Source organism: Nicotiana attenuata, unplaced genomic scaffold (genome assembly GCF_001879085.1).
Source record: "Nicotiana attenuata strain UT unplaced genomic scaffold, NIATTr2, whole genome shotgun sequence".
NCBI classification, from domain to species: domain Eukaryota; kingdom Viridiplantae; phylum Streptophyta; class Magnoliopsida; order Solanales; family Solanaceae; genus Nicotiana; species Nicotiana attenuata.
Window position 1 is genome coordinate 604,093 of NW_017670318.1, and position 14,597 is coordinate 618,689.

Genomic DNA, 14,597 nt, shown 5'->3' on the forward strand with positions numbered 1-14,597 from the left:
ACTTTTATCACGACATGGAGGGATGGGAAGGATTTACGCAAATGTCCCGTTTAGGCCATTATTTAGCTTTTGTCCTCATTTTAAAAAGTGTGCAAATATAGCTCTCGGGAAATTATCTTCCGCACAACATTAGCTCGGTTCTAATGTTTGCCCATCTAATTTCCAGTTTGACCGCAAAACATTAAATTGTGTACTAACATTTACAATAAAGTACAAAATTTTAGACTGTGGCCTACCATTTTTCATAAAATTTTCAATTTGATTAAGAGGAGATTATTTTACATAAAGGGACAAAATTTTCAATTTTAGACTGTGGCCTAGAAAATTTTCTATCAGTTGCAAGCGCAATAAAAAGAAGATTATTTTACATAAAGGGACAAGCGGCAAAAATTTCGCTGTAAACATAAGAGCATGAAAAAAAACATGGAAATTACATCATGTTTCACCTTATAGATCTAGTACAAGAGCAACATTATCTGATCCAGATCGCCAATAACACAAGGAAATAAATATGATTACCATTCAAAATTGAATAAACAAATAACTCTATACATGCTCGCTCTCAACGGATATGTTACACTCTAAAACAATTCTACATTCCACATGTTATACTTTAGACAATAGCACAAGTAAATAACCAAAAACCCCTTTCAATTCTGTACCCAATGATTCAAGAAATGCCAATAGTTTTCCCAAGCAACCAGAGCACCAGCGCGAGCTCTATACCAAATATGGTGTGAAGATAACTTCTGTCCAACATAAAGCCATATAGAGTAACTCCTGCTCTATTGTTCTCAAAGTATGTCACTGCAACACAAGCGACAAACCAATCATCGTTAGTTGATTCGAACGATACAATATTACAGAATTTTACTAGTACTACTGCCCATTTCTCGAAGGAAGAAATAAGCAGTATTATTCAACGTTATCACTTCGTCACTTAAAGAGATGAAGCAATGAGAAGCGAAGTACGTGTTTCAATGACACAGAAAGTGATTCCATCAAGAATAGATTAGATAGCTTCTTTGAATCTTTGATGAGTTGGACTAATATCGACAAAAATGGTGTCTAGATAGCAATTTGTTTTTGAAAGGTAAGCACAAAAACGAAGTGAAAGAAGCATACCTAGTGCCTGCCTTTTCTGGAATGAGATAGTGCTATAGGCATAAGAGGGGACAAATTGTGTATTGTCAAGCTCATCTTCTTCATCTCCAACATCGTCAGCATCAGATGATCCTTGAGAACTCACAGGGAAAACTTGGTTGCTGACTATTTGAGAAATTGGAGGAGTTTCACCCTCAACTGAATCGAAAGAGTCTATTGTTGCACACACATGCCACTTGGCTGCTAAGCATGTAACAGATTGTGCTTTATGTGTAATCCTGACTGCACTTCTCAACAGTATCAACAGCCCAGCAAGAAGGCTGACAGAACACAGCTGCATATCAAGAAGTTGAAGATGTTTATTTCAAGACAGGAGTACCGGTAATGATCCAGAAACAAAAAGGCAAAAAGACTAAGGAGGCTCTCATGTTAGAAATTTGATATGAAGTAAAAGAAAAATAAAGAAACAAAAGAAGGCTTGAGGCTTTGATATTATCGCTTTCTCTAAAAAGGAAAAATTATCCGACTTTTCGGATAACAGACAATGCTCTTCTAGGATACAATAAACCTATTACCAGTTGTCTTGAAAAGTGCCTGATTTGAAGTGCAATATTGGGGAATTGTTGCTATTCAGAATAGACATCTTCTTTCGAATTTAACTTTAAGAAATAACAAGAACAGTATTTATTATTATTACTATTACTAAGTTAAAATATAAGGAGTCTTCCTAACTTTCAAATCTATGTGAAATATGATGACAGAGTCAAGAGAGAATTGAAGCAGTTAGCAGTTAAACTTCAGTTTGTCTGATCGGCAGATTATGGCGCTGCATAACCAAAATCTGGCTATGTAGCCATTTGTTGGTTGACTATAGCGCTGCATAGCTGAATATTGGCCCTGCAGTACCATTTACTGGAACATAACTGTCGCAAGACGTTACTCTTGAAAGCTCATAACATGACACTTCATCGGTATAACAAACTGCACACCATCCCACACTAGAGGATTAAAAATTGTACATAGTTATAAATTTAGTATATTTGCTCTGTTGTTAGAAATGCTTGGACAGTGAAGTGCAGCATTAATTACTGCATACTATCAAGAAAAATATGTGATCAATGACCAAGTGCAACGGGAAGTCATATTCATTGACTCAGTTTATCAAAGAGGCATCAAACAAAGAAATGCAAGGAATTTCTTTGAAATAATTAAAAAATGAAACACAAGATCCTACATTTGACCAAAAAAAAAGAGCAGATGAGAACCCATACCGCAAGTTCGCCACTCTTGTAGATATGAAGATCAGAACTTGACCTTGTGCTCATGAAAAGGGAGGCAAATTGACTTGCTGTGATGAATACCAATGCCAACACGATAAACCTACGATACCTATGGCTAATGATCCTTAAGTGCCTCCTGATTCTGAGGTGCTCTCTCAACACTGACTCAACATCAGAATCCACATGGAAGACCTGAGCAAAATCTTGTAATCGGAGAATCTGAAGGTAACAGATCAAGCGGAAAAGGACACACACTAGGAAGAACACGGTCGTTCTATAAAGCCAGGAGCTCAGCTCCAGAATGCACGCGACAGTGTCACTCACAATGACATTACCTAAGAAAGGGATTTGGGTTCCACCTGAACTGTACCACCAAATCTTGTATATGCTTTCAGCAGCAAAACATGGCAGCACAAAAATGAATAGGATCTTCAATGATCTCTGCATATCGACAAAAGGGTCATTGTTATGTCATGTTGTTCAATCTATAATTTCACACCAATTGCAAGCTAGAAACCAAATCGCGATTAATATAGTATAATAAATATCGCCATTAGTGAATAGCAGCTCTATTTCGTTTTGTTGATCTTGAATGTGTTTTATTAGTGGATAATGATTTGGAAGAACTGATTTTAGGATTATTATGAGAGATTTCTTTTAAAAATTAATAGGATCACAGCATTGAAGATATTAACTTTCATAAAAGAGGTCACCGAAACACGGTTTATTTCACCAGTTTTACAACACAACAATGATTAACTAGTATGATCAGTTATACTATCAGCAAAGATTTGTCCTTTCTTTTTTTAGGAAAAATAAAAACAGTAATGATTTTTCCTTTTTACAACAAATTTATTCTAGAAGAAAGTTATGATTTTGAGGCCTCTTACCATGGCAGAACCAGGATTAGGATTTTCACACCAAGGGGTGTCGAAATATAAAAAATCAAATATACCGAAATGTTAAAGAAAGTCAACATATAGTAAATATACATTAAAAAAAAATATCTAGCAATACAGTGTAATTTCCCGGCGAAGGGGTGTCGATACCCCTCGGTTGAATGTGGCTCCGCCACTGGCCTCTTAGTTACACAATCATTTGGAGCGTTTACATCCCATCAATTCAGTCACTTCCAATAGCATAATCTGTTTCATTATAATACTAGAAGCGAAAAATTTAAAGCCACAACAACAACAACATATCCAGTATATTTCACAAGTGGGGTTTGAGAGGATAGTATGTATGCAGACCTTACCCTACATTGTGGTAGAGAGGATATTTTCGAAAGACCCTCGGCTCAGGTAAGCATAATAAGCATCAGTGGTTAGATATATTAAAAGGAAAAAAGATTTAGAAAGAGAGATCATGTCAATCACTAGTGGGTAGATATATTTGGGGTAAAAATTCAATCTATAGTTAAGTTTGTTAAAATTTAATACGGAAACAGGGGATCCCTCTGCGTTTTAGACTGTCAAATCAACAACATATTCATAATCTGATTGTCAAAATCTGTCATTTTTCAGCAAATTTACAGAAAGCAAATCAGCTAATTGAGGAAAAAAGATTTTAAAGCGAGAGAATGATGAGAAAGAGAAAACGCACATGGAGCTGTTGCATGTATCCTTTTCTGACAGTCTCACTCTCATCACAAAGCTTATCAAGGAACAAGAACCTACGCAGCCCAAATTTCTTAACAAACCCAGAAAGACATATGAAGGAGAGAGCAGCAACGCCACTGAGAGACAACTGAACAACGTTGTCATAAGGCCGATCGTGAGTGGCATCACAATCGGCACAAGCCAAAAGGAAATGGGAGAGACAAGGTACAACAATTGTAAAAACTATGAAAACAAACCAAGAAAGACAAGTAGACCAAGTATCAGATTGATCTACACACATCCACTTTAGCCATCTCCTAAAACTGCGTAATTCATCGTACGCATGAGATTTGCTACGGTTATATGCTATACTTTTGGGCAGTAAAGATTGGCTTTGGGTTGCGTCTCCCATTGATGAAAATTAGAGAGAGATTTATTACAGAGCTAGCGCCGGAATTGGCGGGTCTGGTCAGAAGTTTGATGATGTTTTATGGAGTTGAACTAATGGGAGAGAAATTAAAGGCTTATATAGGGTTTGGGGGGGGGGGGTCCGAAGTGGTGGGGTACACTTGATATAGAGATACTATACAACAGTACAGCTGAGAGTAATTTTGGAAACTAGCGAGAAATCTGAAATGATTGATCAAGATTCCGCCACTATAGATGCTTTGTTGTGGTTTCGAACAATTTTTGTGTCGATTTTGACTTTTTTTTTTTTTTTTTTTTAATGTCAAGTTTGAACTATGTTCAATTTATATAGAGATAAGTATAGTGTGAATTCATAGAGGCCATTCTAACTTGCTTGAAATTAAAGTTTACTGTTACTCCCTCTGTTCCAGTTTATGTGAACCTATTTCCTTTTTGGTCCGTACAAAAAAGAATGACCCCTTTTTTAATTTGGTAACAATTTAGCTTAAACTTATAATTCTACCCTTAATGAGAAGCTTTTATAACCACACAAATACTCTGGGCCTTTTCTTGACTTGTTTAGCACCACAAATTCCAAAAGTCTTATTTTTTCTTAAACTCTGTTCCCAGTCAAACAGGTTCACATAAATTGGAACGGAGGGAGTACTATTTTCCTGGTTTTAGTATTTAGATGTAGTTGTTGAATAAAATCCCTTTTTAAATGTATCTGTGAGTCTTTTACTTTAGACGTCATTATCACTATTTTTTAGTAGAAAATATATATGTTATATTGGCTTATGGTAGGGTAAAATCTTTGGAAGGTGTATATAATGTAAAATTATTTATGATATTAGTGTATATATAAATCGATTAGAATTGGCTGTATTTGCTTTCATTTCCTTTTATTTTTATTTAAAAAAAAAAAGCGGAGAATTAGAATTTTTTTTTTTCTGTGTGTGTAATGTTTTGCAGTCAATGGTAAGTTTATGGGTTTGGAATAAAGTAATGTATCAATAATAAAGTGTAAAATAAAGCAATTACGGGAGGAAGGTATCCTTTTGTCGGGAAAAGTTTCCAACGCGCGTACATGTTAGATGTTACTAGATTTATTCTGGATTCTTGCAATCGATCTACGTTACCTGAACTGTCTGATTGGTTTCAATCAAATTAATCTTATGTTCAGAGTTCTTATAATTGTGTTGCAAATATTTGTTTGCCAAAAATAATGTCATTTTCAGATTAGGAAAAACAATATTTCGTGCTAGTAAATTTCGGAAGCATGAGTTGGGGAAAGATGAGTGGTGACAGACTGACAGTGAAGTCAATGGAGCTTTAAGCTAAAAATAACACTATCTTTTACTCATCAAGGAAGAACTTCCTCACCTAAACCCCCCTAGGCGTATGTGACATAAAACTTGCACTTTTTAAAATTATCAATTTGCTTGATCAAGAGGCTAGTTAATTAAACATTAATTCCTTCGACCCAAAACGAGTATGTCTCAGTCAAATCAATTTGGCACTAAATAAGTGAACAATAATATATCTTGTGTAATTTCACAAGTGGATTTGGGGAGAAAGTGTGTACGCATATTTTACCTCTGCTTTGTAAAAGCGGAAAGGTTACTTTCGATAGACCCTCGGCTCAACAAAAACATAATCAATAGTTTAAAAAAAATACGGTAGTAGAAAAAAGCCATGAAAAAGAAAATAGTAACAACAACAAGATAGTAAGAAAACCGACGCAGAAGAACTATTAGGTAGTAATAGAAGTCTAAGAATAAGGAAATATAAGAATAATACGAGTACTACTAGTAAGGGAAAGAAATATGCTCGACTACCTACTAACCTTCTATCCTAATTCTAGACCTCCCCAACTTCATATCAAAAGTCATGTTCCCATTAAGCTAAATATGAGTCGTGTGTTATCTAATTATTTCTCTCCCAATACTTTTGCGGCCTACTTAGACCCACCATTGACGGCCTCTCACACCTTCTCACTGGGCATCTGTGCATCTCCTCTTCACATGCTTGAATCATCTCAGTCTCGCTTCCCGCATTTTGTCCACCATAGAGGCCACTCTCACCTTGTCCAGAATATCTTCATTCCTGTTTGACTAAAAAGTGTTAAGCTTTTTGTTAAACTAATTAATGATGAAATAGAGGGTGATTCCTAGTTAAACATAATAAATTCTAGATCTAACATTGGAGGATATCAGCGGGATGAACAGTGTTTGAATATAATAAATATCGGGTATGTGTTCGATGATTGTCAATGAATGTTATAGCAAGAACATGCAATAAATCTAGATAATGGCATTAAATGTAATAAGAAAGAATTTATCACCCAAATATCAAATGACTTGAATGATTCTTCCTCCTGACATCAACGTGGAATGATGGAAAGTGAGGATGGATAAGGAATCTTTGGATCTAGTAAACAAAGAATGAATCACGTATGTTGAGCAAAGTAGTCAGTGAACAAGACAATTTTTGTAATATTCTTTATAGTCAACTCTTTACAAAGTGCTCTTATCAAGAAGTGAGGATCCCCTTTTGTTCTTTATCTCTTCCTATTTATAAGGGATCTCCCTAAGAAATCCTAAAAAGTACAACATAAAGAATATCCAATGGAATATTCCTTATGTCAATTTCTAAACCTATCCTACTGTTGCTTCTTTACTCCCTTTACTTGACATCGGCAATACTCTTTCTTAAGACGACTCTTCGTCATTATGTTGTGGTCGGCTCTATCCTCGACCATGTTTAATTGCAGTCGTCAAGCTGCCCAAATTTAGACCAATACAGTTAGTCCCTCCGCTTGTTGAGGTCGTGATCTTGCACGTCCTCAGTGAGCGGATCCGGTCTGCAACCGTTTAGAAGAAATTTGGTCGTGTTTATTGAATAGAACGGGCCGATGTCGAGAAAATGGCATGGTCAGTGGGGCTGCGGTTGGCGTGGCTAACGTGGGGTGACGTCATGGCCACGCGCGCCATCATTATGCGTCTTCCCAATGCAGCATTTGTGCTTCGATTTTGGTGCCATTGACTGTCCTTTGCTTCGATTCTGGTGTCACCCAACCCTATAAATAGATGGGGGGGGGGGGTTTCTATTTTCGAAAATTTTCATCATTTCTCATTTCGCATGTGTATTGTTCTTCTTTGATCTTCTTCTCCGCTCTCCGCTTCCAATTTCCCGCAGTCTCTTCAATTCCAGTCCCTGACTTCTTACCTAGTTGATATCTTCTTCTTTAGACTTTGTTGCATACGTTTCACTACATGTCAAAATCCCTTCATATTCACGACGAGGTCTCCGATGCCACTCCTCTATCGGTGGCCCTTCCTCTCGGCGGTGAGGTATTCATGGTTGAAGAGGAGGAAAGCTTCCCCACTGTTGAGGAGATAGTCCCCAAGAACCCTTTGGTTAGACATGACTTCCCGAAGGAACCCGCTCCTGCTCCTGCTCCGAAGCTTTCTGAGACGGGACCGCCTCACATAGCCGACCTCCGATCTAAATATCGCATTCCTCCTCACGTCGAAATTGTTCCGGCCGGGGGTGACATCGTAGAGGTTCTACGTTTATCCGTTCTTTATTGGTTATTCTCTTCCTCTCCCCCCATTAGCAGAGGAGTTTTGTCAATTTACAATGTCTGTCCGGCGCAACTCTCCTCTTATTTGTACAAAGTTTATCTGATGATGGCGAAGTATGCAGAGTTGGACAGCTGTGAGCTCAATGTTCGCCACCTGCTGCATCTATTTTCGCCTAGCTTTTATAGAGGTACATTGATACACCTACGACATCGTGGGGTCAAAAGGTTGGTGGTCGGGATGGATGATAAGACGAATCGGGGGTTCTGGCACAAGTACTTCTTCATCAAGACCGAGCACCTGGTGGAGAACCTGACTGGGTTTCCCGAGCAGTGAAACTATAATCGTAATTATCATATCACATGCTCGTTATTTTCTTCCGTTCTTTCATTTTTGACTTATTCGCGGCTTCCTTGTTTTTAGCTGAGAGACATGCACCTTCTCCCGACTTCGATATTGAAGATTGGGTGACTCGCGTGTTACCCCACACCGTGGGAATTCGGGATTGGGCGTCCTTCCACAAGCGTTTTGGACCCAAAACCCCGTCCGCTAAGTGTTATTTCTACCTCAACCTATTGCTGTTACTATCGCTCTTTGATGCGACCTCCCTTTGGTGCCAGGTCGGCGAGTTCCCAAAAAGACGAAGGCTCCAGTGCCTGCGTTTTGCCAAGATATCGCGTCGGCCGGAATGCAATTTGCCTTAGGTGAGTCTGCTCGAGGAGGTCGGACTCAAGTTCCGCCAATGCGGGACTCCGCCCCTCAAATTGTTGCCGTATAGGATGAGATCTCTTCTCAGCCTATCCTTCACCTTGTAGACGAGTCATCTAATGGCGAAGAGACATCGTTGAGGAAAAGACGAAGGGTGGAGATCGGGAAGGCCATTGTCGCTGACGTTGAGCCGGAAAGATTCATTTCTTAGAAGCGGAACCTATGCTTACACTAGACGTTGAGGCCGTTTCTACGGCGGGTGTCGTCGTGGAGAGGAGACCCTCAGGGGTTGAGGGGATTTGTGATAGCGGAGAGCAAACACGGGCCGCAGAAGGTGGCTCATCATCGGCGGTCGGGGGAAATAGAGTTGTCCCTGCGGGGGACGATGACTCTGGCTCAGACATCGACCCTGAGGAGATACGGACCTTCATGGGGAGGACTACTCATGTGGAGATAAGGACGGAGGGTCCTAATCGGCATATAGTCATTCTCGTGGACTACAACCTCTTGTCCAACTCAGAACAGGCGGTGCCGGCCTTTGCTCCCCTGTGCGCGGCTTCCGACAATGCGATGCTACGGGCGATGAGAGATGTGGATATGTCGTTGGGTATATCTGGCATGGCCCTGCGGGTGAGTGTTTTCCCTTGTTAGGTTAAGTTTTTTTCGTATGTGTAATATGCTTACACTGACTTCTTCTCCTTTTTTTTTGCATATCAGACTCTTATTATGGGGATTGAGCGCTGTTGATACCCAATTTTTCCCTATGTATTTCAAATATGCGTGAATACCTTCAAAATAGCATATATATATGCATATATAAGCATGCACGAGGTTTTTATTATTTTTCCCATAATTTCAAGGATTTAAATTGATTTATTTTCCCCCTTTTATCCATAAAACCCCAATAAATATTTTCCAAATTATTGTGATGATGATTTACTCATTTAATTTCTATACTATGTCAAAATATGGCTAATATATTTTTCATGCATTTTTATAATTACATTTAGTATTTTAAAGCTAAATTGCATATATTTGTAATGTTAGCCCTTTTAATGTATAATTATATCTTATATGCACAAAACTGGTCCCTATATTTTTAAAATGTTAATTATGTATTTTAAATCATTTTGGCACCTTAAATTGTTTTCCAGAAATTACTTATTATTTATTAAAGTTAAAAATAGAGAAAAACTGGCTATTTAAATTATAGCCAAATTTGGCTTTCAATTGTAGCCAAAATGGGACCAATCCCGGCCCAACCTTCTAATTAAATAACCCTACCCAAGACCCTATTAACCCTTACCCAAACCCGGAACCCACCTACCCGGTTGAATCCTGACCGTTGATCTCCTAGATCAACGGTCCAAACAAGCCCCTTCTTTTTTTAATCCTAAAGACCCCCTAACTCTAATCACTCTTCTAATTCTGCCGCCCTCAAACTCTCTCATCTCCAGTCTTCTCTCTCAACCTAACCCTAGACTCTGTCAAACGCCTCCTTCTCCGGTCATCTCCGGCGACCTCCTTTCAACCCCAAGCCTCCAATGGGTCTCTCATCGCCTTGCTCATCATCTCTAAGGCCCTCAAGGGTCCTAGGCCATGTCGATTTGGACCTAGGGTTTCTGTTTCTGCTGTTCGAGGCTTCTCTGGTGTGACTTTGGGCAAAATCACACCATACTTGTTACGATCTTTGAAGTTTATAGCAGGTTCTTCCGTTTCTATCTGGGTTTCCTTTGAAACCCTAGCTTTGTTTGAATATCTTAGATCTGTGCTATTTTTAACGATTTAAGTCTGTTTCTTTCTATGTTTTACATTGTTCTCAAACCTCTCTTTAAAAACCATCAACTTTAAGCCGTTTTACTCTCTTTTAATTTAGGGTTTCTAGGAGTTTCTTCTACACTTGTTTAAACTTATTTTTCTTTATGTTTAAAGCTATTTCCTTGCTTATCTTGACTGATTCTATGTTCTTACTGCTCTTTAACTCGCCTATGTTAAAAAGCCCTAATTTTGAAGGTCTTCTTTGGCTTGGTTCTGTGTGTTAGCCTGACTATTTGATTCTTGTTAATGCTTCTGTGGTTACCATGCTTCGAATGGGTTTTACTGAGTCCTTAACCTACCTATATCACCTCTATGTGATTATATTTATCTTGAGTGTTTATCTCTTGCCTCTTTCTGTCGATATTGCTGGCCTTGCCTGTTTGCTACGTCTGTTTGATATTCTCTATTTATATGTTGAAGTACAGAATCATGACTCCCTCTCGATTGATTCTGATTCCCTTAGTTGATGGCTTGATTGAAAGGTTTTCTTCTAAAACCCTAAAATTCTACTCGTTTGTTTAAATTGACTGATTCCATTACCTTATTTGCTGTAGTACTTTATTTTTACTGAATCATTCCTTAATTGGAGTTTTCTGAACTTAGTCCTAATTGACTACTCTATGCTTACTGAACCTTGACCCCTTCCTTATTTAGTCGTGTACTGATTTTTCTTCTTGCCTTATATGATACTGAATCTTCCCGTTTGATTTGATTCCCTTAACTTAAGGAAGTACTTCCTTGATTTTCTAATTGATTGATTCTGAGTTCCTTAATTACGATGCTACTATGATTCTTACCTTATTTTACTACCTATTTTCAACTATAAATACTCTAGTCTTTCACTAACACACACACGAACACTAGTTTTCAAAAACTACCTCTCTTACTAAAAACTTCTGCTCTCCTTCTCTCTTGTGCTACTTGCTATTGTTAGCCGGCTGAAAGCCAAGGCTAATCATCTGTACTCTTGGTTCTTTCATTCTGCATACTTCTACCTTCACTGGTATGTCCTAGTTTTGATTTAAAGTTCCAACAACAATATACTTCTCTTACTATTTCAGTTTCTTTTATTCCTAGTTTGCTTCTACTTGTGGTTCTATTGTGGAACTTGTAGTTAAGTTGCCTTATCAGCATGTTGTTATGTCTCCCCTTCCCGCTGGATTAATGTATCCCCTTATGTGGGTTTCAAAGCATGCTTGTCAATTGTCTTTTATTTCTTGTATGCTTACCATCCTATGAATTCCCAAATCCTTATCACCCCTTCTATGTGTTTGTATTTCTCCTGACTGGTGTGTGATTATGCCAGAGTCAACTATCTCTGAGCATGTCCAAGCCAATCTTAAGATCTTTGCTGGGTTGTGCAGCCAAATGTCTATGTATCCCCAACCCCTGACCCCTGTATGACTACCGAATTCTGCAAACTAGCTGTGTGATCTTTTCTTAAGGTGTTTAAGCTTGTTTATTACTCCAACCTCGTTTCAAACAATCTTTGTTGCTTTACTAATTGCTTCCAAAATAGACTTCCCTATATAGTCTTTAATTACCTCCAACTCGTGCCCTGCACTTCCACTTTACTCTTAGTCAATAAGTTCTGCCCCCTCCAGTATGTGTACTGCCTTGGGATCCTCTTGAGAGCCCTCTGAACTCTGGCATACTGAGGCTGGCCTTTCCACACTGCACTGGTTCAATTCTTGGTTGCTAAGTCTAGGTGTAAGCATTGCCCCGGGTTCTTGAGGCCTTTGGGGAACTTTGATGCACCTAGACTCTGATTTGGCTATGGAATTGAGGTTTATGAGACCATTGGAGGCTGTGGGAAACTTGGGCCTGATTGTAGGCTCCCTATAGAATAGCTTTTTGATTTTCTATTTTTACTTATGTAATTCATTCATTGGCCTGTAATAATTTGTAAACAGATATTTGGGGTATTTAGTAAAAAGGGTGGGTAGATGTATACTTTATGGGGTAATATGGGTAGAAATCCTGCTCTTAGGATCTTACTTTTTAATCTGCCTACTTTGCTTTTTTTTAGAAAACATGCTCATAGGGATTTACTCTTTGAAATCTGATTGCTTTGCCTAATAGAAATTATGTCTATAGGATCTCACTTCTAATTTCGTTTGCATCAGATAGAAATCATGTTCATAAGGTTTTGCATTCTATCATGTTGGAAACCATGTTTATATGTTCCAAACAATCATGTCTTGAATCAGTAGATGTCATGCCTATAGGACTCAACCTCGATCCAGTTTTAATAAGCATTTCTGTATGTTACTAAAATCAGTAATACGCCTAGATGTCATGCCTATAGGGATCTATACTCGCAATTCTGTTTGGTAATTTAATTTGGCCTAATAAATCAACTTCATCACGCCTAGTTCATTTTCTTAAAAAAATACTGGTCTTATTAAGCGTTAACATTTTTCCGAAACAAGTTCTTTCCAAATTGCATTAATCTCATTAGACACCATGCTTATAGGTATTAAAGGAGTCTATTTCTAAAAACCTGCTTATTCCTGCATTAATGTCGACACAGCATGCTGCATATAGGCAAGCCTTAGGGCATTCTCAAAACTGCATTCCCCTGAAACTCTTTCTCCGCTGTACAATGTTTCTGATTTTAATAATTTTTAAACGAATCCCTAGGCAACTTCTAGGTTATAACTTCTGGGTATAAAATGTGGTCTATTTTCGCATCGTCACTTAGAGATCCTGATTTAGGACTTTGATTAATAGAGACCTTAACCGTGTTTGAGTCGTGCTGCTTGTACGTTTACTTGTGGAGGAAAATTGAGCCTTTATCTACTCTTTCCTGTTCTTGTTTGCTCAAAGTCCTAATTGTTTTGCTTGTCGCCTTAGAATTTTCACCTTTAAAACCTTAGGGGTTTGTCTAGAACTACCTATAGGTAGAGGTCCTAACTCCCTCCGGGACCACTAAGAAGGGACGGGTAGCAGCACGCAATATGAATCCATGACCGACACTCGCTTTGCATGACCAATAAGGGGACGGGAAGGGTAGACGTGGATATGATGACCGGTGCGCTAATGCCACGTGTAACCCCTTTTCAAGGAGTGATTACATGGGCATTGTACTGATGATCCTATAGGCTAACCAACCTAGGACCTCCCTCTCCCCCAAATCCTTTGCTTGAAACTTCATTTTTTCCCCTTTTTTTTCACAACCTGTTTAAATTCTTATTTTTATGCAATTCCCAACATGCTCTACTTGCTTCAATTGTATATTTATGGACTAATTTGTGAATATAAGTTCGGCCGGGACCCACAGTTATGGACCAAAAGGGGTGCCTAACACCTTTCCCCCGAGGTTACTTCGAGCCCTTACCCTAATCTCTGGTAATGCAAACCAACCCAAGAGTTAATCGCTCTAGGTGCCCTAACGCACCATAATTTGTTAGGTGGCGATTCTTCAAATACCCAATTCCCAAAAGGAAATGAGTCATTACACCCCGTGAATGTCGAAAACCGGACTTCTCCCCCACGAGGAGGGGGAAAAAGGGGGCGCGACAAGCGCGATCGGCGGGAGGAGCGGAGGACGGCCATTTTTAAGAAGATGACCTCCAAGTACCAGGAGTACCGTACCAAGCACCGAACACTGGTCGACTTTCTCAGCCTGGATGGCGAGTTTCAGTCGCTTCGTGATGGGCTCAAACAGAAGGACGATGAGTTGACGAAGAAAGACGAAGAAAGACGAAGAGCTGAGGGAGAGGGACGATGAGCTTATGAGGGCTATCAGTAGGTGCAGCAATCTTGAGGCAGCGCTAAAGGCCAAGGAGGAAGAGCTCAAGGTGAGTAAAGGGGTGATGGCTGAGAACTCTGACCTTCAGGCGCAGGTGGCGTCCTTGACGGATGAACTCGGGCAGAAGGAGGCACGGGCTGCCGATCTGAGGGACGAGCTAAGTGCCATGATCAAAGAATTGGGTCGGGCCGAGAAAGGCAGAGCGGCCGCCATGGCTGAAGCGGCGACCCTGGATGATGCCCTCTGTATTTGTAGGTCCGAGCGGGCTATCGAGGTAGAGACGTCGGCGCTCCAGGTGGCGAGGTTGGAAGAACGAATCCAGGGTTTGGAGGTAGAGCTGTCC

General features: G+C 39.3%; 1 protein-coding gene across 1 annotated transcript; it reads right to left on the reverse strand.

Moving 5' to 3' along the window:
• Window positions 1-377: 377 nt before the first annotated feature.
• LOC109237779 lies at window positions 378-4,488 on the reverse strand. The gene is made up of 4 exons (XM_019404150.1): window positions 3,987-4,488; window positions 2,376-2,825; window positions 1,126-1,438; window positions 378-807 (listed from the first exon to the last, which is right to left on the reverse strand). The coding sequence occupies exons 1-4, from the start codon at window positions 4,392-4,394 to the stop codon at window positions 671-673; spliced, it is 1,308 nt and encodes a 435-aa protein (XP_019259695.1). The 5' UTR covers window positions 4,395-4,488; the 3' UTR covers window positions 378-670.
• Between the last annotated feature and the right edge of the window lie 10,109 nt (window positions 4,489-14,597).